This window comes from Mustela nigripes, chromosome 2, assembly GCF_022355385.1.
Source record: "Mustela nigripes isolate SB6536 chromosome 2, MUSNIG.SB6536, whole genome shotgun sequence".
In the NCBI taxonomy this organism is placed as follows: domain Eukaryota; kingdom Metazoa; phylum Chordata; class Mammalia; order Carnivora; family Mustelidae; genus Mustela; species Mustela nigripes.
This window is the reverse complement of record NC_081558.1, coordinates 154,862,867-154,873,321: the sequence shown is the minus strand read 5'-3', so window position 1 is coordinate 154,873,321 and position 10,455 is coordinate 154,862,867. Positions and strand designations below refer to the sequence as shown.

At 37.3% G+C, this 10,455-nt stretch overlaps 1 protein-coding gene across 1 annotated transcript; it reads left to right on the top strand.

Moving 5' to 3' along the window:
* The first annotated feature begins 523 nt into the window (after nt 1-523).
* LOC132010182 (MICOS complex subunit MIC26-like) lies at nt 524-1,163 on the top strand. The gene has a single exon (XM_059388112.1). It carries the CDS (start codon nt 524-526, stop codon nt 1,154-1,156), a length of 633 nt encoding a protein of 210 aa, XP_059244095.1. The 3' UTR covers nt 1,157-1,163.
* The last annotated feature ends 9,292 nt before the right edge of the window (nt 1,164-10,455 follow it).

The following is a 10,455-nucleotide window of genomic DNA, read 5'->3' as shown; positions in this document are numbered from 1 at the left end:
GTAAGGAAGTACTCAAAAAAGGGGTAGGAAGAGGATGAGAATATTTGAAAGGGACACAAGAGCCAACCTGTAAGAGCACTTGCAGGCCAAAATTGGAAAAATTTGAGCAAAAAAAAATAAATAGCAATAGTACTGGGTTGGGATTGAAAAATCAGTAGCCACAAGTCCATACTGACATAAATAAATGGTTGATGCAATAAACTGAAGAGGAAGCATGAACAGCTCTTCCTTATAGAAGCATTCCAATTAATAAATATATAAGTAATTTAGGGGAAAAGAACATTACCATTAGAACAACAAGATCTACAGATAAAAGTTTAGGAGAAATAAAATATTTGCATAGCTTCAAAGCATTTCTAATTATTTACTAATTATGAAGGGAAAAAGTAGTAACAGTACAATGGAAAAACCTGGAAGACACCAACTTAACTAAGTGATTTAGATTAACATGACATAACTAGCAGTAAGTTCTATCAACATATGGAACTTCTGGTCACCCCACCGAGGCACCTCTGCCAGCAACATGTTCAACGTAATTCAGAGGACTGTGGGGCCAGCCAGCCAGAGTCTGCTCACCTTCAAAGTCTATGTGTCACCTAAAAAGGATTCACCTCACAAAGCTTCTGTGAAATTTAATGAGCTTTCATTCTGCTCCATTCCTGAGGGTCAGTCTAAATATGTGGAAGAGCCAAGGACCCCACTTGAAGAAAGCATTTCACATCTCCGACATTATTGTGAGCCATATACAAGTTGGTGTCAGGAAATGTACTCACAAACTAAGCCCAAGATGCAGAGCTTGGTTCAATGGGGATTAGGCAGCTATGAATATCTCCAAAATACACCTTCTGGATTTTTTCCAAGACTTGGTGTTATCAGTTTTCCTGGCATTGTTGGACTTCTTTTGGCTAGAGGCTCAAAAATAAAGAAGCTGGTATATCCACCTGACTTCATGGGACTTGCTGCCTCTCTTTATTATCCACAACAAGCCATCGTATTTGTTCAGGTCAGTGGGGAGAAATTATATGACTGGGATTTACAAGGATACATAGTCATAGAAGATTTGTGGAAGGAGGACTTTCAAAAGCCAGAAAATGTGAAGAATTCACCTGGAAATAAATACAATACTCCATGCTCTGCCCATTTTAATCAGTTATAGGTAAACATTGGAAACTCCATGTAGTAAACCAGTATTTCTACAGAAAAATGGCAGAGGAGTCCATACCGAATGAAGTATTCTTCTTCAGGATAAACTATGCGAGGCTTCTTTGTTATCTAGGGTGATGCTGTACTACAAGTAGACTAATCAGAAATCCTTTCACCTAGGGAGAATGTCTAGCCTTAGAACTCGTTCTTATGTTGCTATTTATGTACGTAATTAAACTTCCAAATTAAAAAAAAAATGGAACTGCTAATATACTGCAGTAGGAAAGCTACATCATTTATGTGGAATGCTTCTTAAAAATGCATAGCCTAGTAGCTATGAAAAAAAAAAAAAAATCAGGCAAATCCAAACTGGAGAACATTCTACAAAATAATAAATCACTACTCTTCAAAACTCTTAAGTTCACAAGTCGAAAAAAGTTAAGACTGAAGAACTGTCAAGTATTCGAGGAAACTAAAGAGATACAACTATTAAATGCAATAAGAGATCCTAGATTGAATCTTGAGACATAAAATATGACATTAATTTAAAAACTGGTGAGTATCAAATAAAGGATGTAATTTAGAAAATAGTATTGATAATCGTGCTGTGGTTATAGAAGATGTTATCCTTAGGAGAAGCTGGGTAGATAGGAATCTCTATACTGTTTTTCCAATTAATTCATAAATCTGAGTTATTTCAAAATAAAAAGGGTTTTATTTATGAAATGAAATAAATTCTAGATAGAATAAGGAGGAAAAATTATTATAAGCAAAAGTTCAAAACACAGGATCTATCTTCTAGAATAAATAAGAGTTCCTGAATCCTAAAGGTGTGTGGATTAGATTTTCATTAATTCTATAACTACCTTGGATTTTCCCTACCTCAGCTATGGAATCAGCCACTCTTTCAAGAAGCCTGGTTCCTTTTATAACAGAATGGTACTGATAAAACTAGAACTAGATGCTAGGTATCCTTGTTACCACTGAGGTATTATTATTTTTGGTGGGCAAAAGTAGAAAATATCTCTTTTCAATGTTAACTTCACAACATAGAAGTAACCATAAGCCTGGAGGATATTTCCCCAAGTCAAGAGTCTGAAGAGTAACGATGTTTTTCATCTGGTGGCAAACCAAAAGTAACAGAGGATTAGGAACACACATATTTGTGTCCTTAAAAAATACGGAAAAAATAAATATGATAGGATGATAAATTATGTAGTTAAACAAAAGAAGAAAGGCAGGGACACCTGGATGGCTCAGTTGGTTAAGTGTCTGCCTTCAGCTCAGGTCATGACCTGGAATCAAGCTCCCTGTCCTGTGGGGAGTCTGCTTCTTCTTCTCCCTCTACCTCTGCAGCTGCCCTGCTTGCGCACGCTCTCTCTCTCTCTCTCTCAAATAAATAAAAATCTTATTAAAAAAAAAAAAGAAAAGAACAAAAGAAAGGCAAATCACAACTATTACATTCCAGAAAATTAGACATAAAGAAACAAGCCATATGCTAACAATATATAGATGCAATATTCACCATCTCCTACCTCAAAAATTCAGTGAAACTATGTTTCATTCTTAAGACTGAGCTCTTTACTTGGACACTGAATACATTTCATGATCTGCTCTCAGTGATTTCACTATTGCCCAAGGCTTCCCTCATATACTGAACTCCAGGCAACATGAACTCCGCCCATATCTTTTGCTTTTGTGCTCTTACTTGTGCTGTTCTATGTAGAAACTTCTCTGATGATCAATAAACCACTCGTTCTTCAAGACCACACTGACGCCATCTCCTTTTTGATGTTTATACAATTGTCTCTAAATTAATGCCATCTTTCACTCCTTTGAACTTGATAGCTCCTTTCAATCCCTTTCTTGTTTGTTTGTTTGTTTGTTTTAAGATTTTATTTATTTATTTGACACAGAGAGAGAGCACAAGCGGGGGTTGGTGAGCAGCAGAGAGGGAGAAGGAGGTTCTTTGCTGAGCAGGGAGCCCAATGCAAGGCTCCATCCCAGGACCCTGGGATCATGACCTGAGCTGAAGGCAGATGCTTAACCAACTGAGCCACCCAGGCATCCCCACTTTCTTGTTTTGACTTATGTTCTTGCTGTTTGTATCTTCTCTAACCCCACCTAATAACACATATTTCTTTAGAGAAAAGAAGGGCTCCTACCTACCCACATTTACTTTCCCAGAGGGATCAATATCATGTTTACTATGTAAGGTGTTCCTTCAACAAGTAATTATAGAATAATTCAACAAAATATCTGGAACTGCACACAAACTTGAAAAAATTACAAAGCAATGAATATTTCTACCATAGATTCACTCACTGAAACAGTCTTAGATTTTCTTCTTCATAAATTTGGGCGAGGGAAGATTACATTATCATTTCAGTGTGCATGGCTGTATCCCCAGCAAATTCTGGTGGGAGTCATTAATTCTGTTGCTAGGGGAATTGCTAGCCAAATTTTAAAACAGAAGGGCCTAGTGGGGGGAGTTTGCTAACAACTTCCAATAGCCACAGCAGGAGATTTTTGTTTTCTGTTTTCCCTTTGTCCCTGGAGAGAGAAGCACTGTGGAGTGGCAAAACAGAAAAATGGCCTTAATACAGGACCCAAACTGAGGGGATTTGCCCCGACCTTCACTTCAGCCAAGGAAAGTAGGTATACCTTCTTTGATGCACAGGGGAGCCGGGGACTATCAGCCAGGAAGAAGCCTCACAGAGAGAGGTTGAGGTGCTGGCCAAGGGGGTCTAAATGAGTCCTGGTTTTATGCCAAAAGAACTGGGGGTGAGAGGGTGGGTATTCAGAGCAGGTCCCCTGGAAACAGAGTAGATAATGGGCACACACTACTAGGGGACAGAGTTACTGGGCAGACTCAAGAAACTTCCTCTGGAGATTAACAAGAAGATCCTTCTCAGCAAGAAACACTCTCACGTCTTTTCCTCTCTGAGACCTTGGTCACCTGAAGTTCCTTTCACTGGAAGCAGAATCCAGGGCTCAGCCCTGCATGGGGATGAGGGACGGCAGATCTCTGTTATTTTCTTCTTCTTTCTCGTGGACCAGGGACCATATTAGTAATAGTCAATTTTTAAATCTCTGTTAACTGGAATATTACAAATGTGCAGAAAAATGCTGAAAGCACAGAAGTATAATTTAATGAACTATAAAATAAATACCTGCTAAACTTCTAAGTCAAGAAGTTGGATATTAACAGGAATCCAAAAGCCTTCTGCATGTTCCTTCTCAAACAAAATCTTTTCCTTTCTTCCCAGCAGTACCAAGATATCGAATTTTATGGAATTCAATTTCTCTGTATTTATTAAATAGTTTTACTACTGAATTGTATACTCCTAAACAATATAGTTTAACTTTACCTGCTTTTTGAAGTTTATACAAGTAGAATAATAAAAAATTTACTATACTATGTCTGACTTCTTTTATTCAAAATAATGTTTTATGATTCACTCTTTTATGTATCTATAATTCATCATGTTCATTGCAGTATGACATCTCATTGTATGTGTAGATTACAGTTTACTCATTCTTTTTTTAAAAAATATTTTACGTATTTATTTGTCAGAGAGAGAGCACAAGCAGAGGGAGCAGGAGACAGAGGGAGAAGCAGGCTCCTCGCTGAGCAAGGAGCCCATGCTAAGATCATGGGATCATGGGATCATGACCCGAGCCAAAGACAGGTGCTTAACTGACTGAGTCACCCAGACACCTCTACTCATTTTATTCTTTAAGGACATTAGGAGATGACTTTGGTTGACTTTTTATTTTATTTATTTATTTATTTATTTATTCATTTATTTTCTTTTTTTTTTCTTTTAGATAGAGATCCCAAGTAGGCAGAGAAGCAGGCAGAGAAAGAGAGGGAGGCAGGCTCCCTGCCGAGCAGAAAGCCCCATGTGGGGCTTGATCCCGGGACCCTGAGATCATGACTTGAGCTGAAGGCAGAGGCTTAACCCACTGAACCTCCCAGGTGCCCCATGGTTGGCTTTTTAAAGACGAATATATAAGCTACATATTTGTCCCCAAATGTCCGAGAATATTGTTAAGTATTTCTGAATCAAGGCCATGAGACCTTACGTATCAGAGCTCTGTGTGAGATGCACGTGCCTGTGTCCACCTTATGAGCTTCGGTCACTCTACATGTGTGAGATGGCATACTACATGTTAGAAAGAGCAGAGTGTGTACTCCTATAAGTCCTGCCAGGGCTTTGCCCAACTTTATGTTCCTAAAACCAGTGTTCCTGCGCTGCCTGCATTGATAAGGATTACAACATAGGTTAAATTTATTTTTTGAAGCCCTAACACCAGAGAGTCATGGATTGTACTTTCAGAGCCACCGCTAACTTTTAACACGTTTTATATTAAACATTGTTATTTTAAGCTTCACTTCTGTTTCCAAAATCTGGTTTAGCAAATTTCCTCTCTTGTGAGTTACCTTTTAATGAAAGGGTTGATATAGGAGTATCTAATGACAAGTCAGATGTACGTAGACTTTCTGGAGCTTTTGATGCAGTCTCTCCTCTAAGGCTTTATTAAAGAAACGTAGTGCACAGGCAGTGTGTCCTGTGAAGGATGTAGGATTGAGCTGAGAAGTAATGCAAAAGTCATAGAATTTAGTCTGGAAAAGGGTCCTAAGCCTTAGGGATCATGTTGTGATTAGGTCATTAGAATTTAATAGAAAGGAATTACGTGTGTGTCCCTTCACCCAGACCTAAGGGCTTCAATTATCAGAGAGTTCTCTAGTTCAAATTACTTCCCAACAAAAACTGATGTTTATGTTTTGAACCTCTGTAATAGTCAGAGGCCCTTTGGTTGCAAGTGAGAAAATATACCTCAAAATATTTGAGGCAAATATTCTTTTCATATGAAATTTAATTTAATCATATATATTTTTATCATATATACTTATGAAATTTAATCATACTTTTTATTTAATCATATATACACGAAGAGATTCAGGGGTACCCACAACTGATCCAGAAGTGCCCTCATGTTGAATCAGAGCTTCAAATAGGGTTCTGATTTCATTTCCATTTTCATGTCTATATCTCTTTTTTCTCTCTCTCTTTGCTTTTCCTTCCGAGTCTCTTCTGTTGCACACATATTTTCTCCACATGACAGACAGGTAACTACGGTGACGTTCTAGACTGTATCTCTTTGTCCAGAAGAAAATCCCAGGGAGGCTTCTGGCAAGTCCAGCTTGGATTCTATTCCCCACTCCAGCAGTGAGAACACAAGACACAGGAATATCAGCCTCTCCACACAGAGGAAGGGAGGAGACGCCAAAGAAAATGGAAGAAGTGTGTGCAGTAAAGGATTTTTTCCTTAACCAAAGAGAGGTCTGGCTTTTGCCCGCAGCTTCTGGGAGGCTCTAAACCCTTGGAATGTCATGCCCACTGCAGTATCTATATTCACCTAAAGGCATTCAGCGGACAACAATACAACAGTATGATTTAGGGTGGGGTATCTGAGCAATGACAATCATTTGACTTAGGGCATGTGCTTTGGGTCAGACAGCTTGACCTCTTAAAGCGCTTTAACAAGTCAGCCATGTGGGTAGTCAACCATTCTACATGATGGAACCCTAATAAAGGCACTGGACATGAAGTTGTCTAATACTCGGGTAATAAAGACATTGGACATGAAGGTGTCTAATACTCAGGTAATAAAGACATTGGACATGAAGTTGTCTAATACTCAGGTGAAACTCTGTCCTGACTGCACAGGGCGGGTGACTGGAAGCTCCACAGTTAGTACTTTTCCAGGACTCTGCCTTATGCATCACTTCCTTTGGATAATTTTGATCTATAGTCTATCCTTGTAGAAAATCTGTGATTATAACAGCTTTCATTGGTTATAGGTCTCTATGTGAGTCTTTCTAGTGAATTATCAAAACAGTGTGTGGTTTGAAGAAACCCCAAACTTGCAGTGTCCTGGATAGTCAAGCATTATAATTAACATACACAACAGTCCACCAATGTATTTTTATATAGATGTCCCTACAAATCCTTGATGTCAGAAATACCCTTAATTCATATCTACTGAGAATTGGGAGAACTCGTATTTCCTAGACACTTAAGTCCTGAAAGAGAGAGCTCCACCTTTCTGAGTAGGGACATTAGCCTTAGATAAAGCTGAGGATAGAAAAAATACCAGCATGGCTAGTTAAAATACCTTGGCACATAAATAGATGTTTATTAAAGAAGACTGGAAGAGAAATTGAAAACACATGTTCATATTTTCTAACTTACCATTCACTTCTGACTTTATTTCATGTAACTAAGTCATTATATTAGAAAAATTCAAAAACCGTCATTCCATTGAAATGTTATAATAAAAAGCATATAAATGCTCCCATTTGTGGGAACTCATGTAGGAAAGTGGAATCCTGAAAATAATAAATCTTCTCTTTAATAAACCAGCTGATAAAGGCTTAGTACGTAAAAAAAATACTTCAGCACTATTAGATAGAAAAAGCTAAATGTAAGTCACAGGCAGCAATAAAACCCTGTACTCGGAAGAGCACTGGACAAAATTGTATCACACACGCAGAAAAGAATGATCATAGTGTAGAACAATGGAAGAAGGAAGAAAAGAAAGTCCACAGAACCGATGACTATTCTCTTGAATGTTCTCATTAAGGGTTATCATTTTAGTGAAGAAACACTAAAATTTGATAACAGCTCTCTGTTATACAGTATTCACATTTGCTTGAATTAACTGTGCAGTAAAATATATGCAGTTTTCATTTTATGAAGGGGTCCTTTATAAAGTTATAAGTTAAATAATTTTTCTAGTTTCACTGTACAAATACACTATATTTATTCAGCTCCAAGATGCATTTTCACATTTCAACATTATAATTGTATTCTGCTTCTTGATTTAAAAACATTATTATTGTTTTCTGAAAGACTGTTACCAACGCTATGGCTTCTATTATACTGATGGCAAGGAAATATTTATAGTAAATCAGTGGAGCCCACTAAATTATTATGTACAGGAGTCAGGTGTCCAGTAAACAGAAACCATGCGAGTGCCATATCTGATACAGTGCTGACTTAAAGTATGTTAACATGTAGGAGTACTACTCATTCAGAAAAACAACTTGAATGAGCAATATAATTGTTTTAAATCTTGGGTGCTGGTGCTTGAAACATGAAATTAAAAACTTCTGGAATTTAAAAACTACAAAGTTGCTGTCCCACTCAATGTGCTCCTCTTGGTGGTCTCACTGATTCCCATAACTTGACTTCATTCTAGATAGTAATGACTGCTAAATTATAACTCTCCAGCTCAGAAATCTCATGTGAGATTTAGAGCCACATACCCAATTTTCAATCAGATATTTTATTCATTCACTTATAAAACTTTGTTAGGGATCTATTACATTCTATGGGTAAATCAATCTTAACGCATCTAAAATTAACTATATACATATATTTATATTTATTTTTTTAATGGCTATCCCTTTTATTCTTCACTTTCATTAAAATCACCAATAGTTAGGGTTTTATAAAAGTAAGAAAGTTATCACTACTCCTTCATGATATTCAATAAATCACCCAAATACTTTTCAGTCATCATCTTAGGATATCTCATAGCCATCCTATACTCTTTTATGTCTCTGCCTTAGGTGAGGTCCTCCTAAGATCTGAATGTTCATGTTCTTCCAAAATTCATCTGTTGAATCCGAATCCCCAATGTAATGATATTCAAAAGTGAGGTCTTTGGGAAGTGATTAAGTCATGAGAAGGGAGCCCTTGTGAATGAGATTAGTGTCCTCATAAAAGAGACCTAGAGAGATTCCTTACCCCTTTCACCATGTGAGGAAACAGTGATAAGATATTCTTTTAACCAGAAAGCAGACTTCCATCAAACAATGGATATGTCAGTGGCTTGATCATGGACTCCCAGACTCCCAAACTGTGAGAAATAAATTTCTGCTGTTTATAAGCTACCTAGTTTATAGGATTTTTATTTTAACAGCCCAAACACTCAAATAGACTAAGACAGATCCTCATCTCTCTTATGGACAAGGAAGTCACTACCTGACTAATCACCCTGATCCTTTACTGATGCTAAATTTACTTCAAAAATCCATAGATGTCCTTACCTCACTAATTGTCTCTATTATGCCTTGTGTCCATCAGACCCACCTATCTGTTAACTCATTAAATGACCCGATGCACCCATAATATGGGTATTATTATTCCCAATTTCCAGATGGGAAAACCTGAAGGTTATGTGACTTACATCAGTAATAAGTGGAAAATTTGGGGTTAGAAACCAAATCTCTTTCATCCCGAAACATGGGTTAGTCTATGATGTTGCACAGCCCTCTAGCTATGTCACTGTCAAAGAGGCAAAAAAGAGGAGAATGCAACAGGTGTTTCCTGTGATGGCAGGGCAAAGATTTTCAAAAGCACAATTTGAGAAGTAGTTCCTGTACCCTCAAGAACACAATTTCTTCGGAGTATAATCTAGTGATTTCTGTGGAATAAGGTAGCAGGAAAGACACACTGGTGTCACTTCTATTGCACAAGTTCACATGACATGCCATTGCCCACCATTGAGAGTGATGAGAGAAGGAATGGTATAGAGCATCTCTAACATATTAAAGGAGTGCTTTTTTACATCAGGTGCTGGTATAGTTGGGCATGCCTCTAATATATAAAGGAGAAGAAAATATGCTCATGGATTGCTTACATGTTAAATATGATAGAATGTTTCTCCATTTTTGAGCAAGCCAGCAGGTAGCTTGTCAGAGCACATGGACAGTGTGACAGCTGTGGATCAGACAAGGAGCTGGCAAAGAGAAGTGTGGTCAGAGAGAGCACAGCTCTCAGATAAAGAGCAGCCTTTTCAGAGATTTTTAAAAAATACAGAATTGAGGATAAGTTAAACCATCTAAACAGAAAGTCTGATAAGCATGAAAAATTTGACATAATTCTGACAAACATTAGTCAGAGAGTTAAACATAGCAAATAAGAATACATGAATAGATATATTATTTAATTGCTTGAAGGTTATTATTTTATGTCTTTGCTCAGGGTATTATTTACTAGTACCATTAATCTATTGCCAAAGTAATAACAACAGAACTATTTAGAAATGAACAGCAGTCAGACTCCTGACAGAAATAACACTGCATGCAGACAGTTAACTAATTCAAAGAAATGATGATACAGTCACTCACCTGATGGCAGGGTCAAACAATGATGAACAACTGTTAGGAAGGAAATTAAAAGTATCATCAGGTACTGCTTGAATTCTTACTACTCTTAAAAGAATAATTTCTTT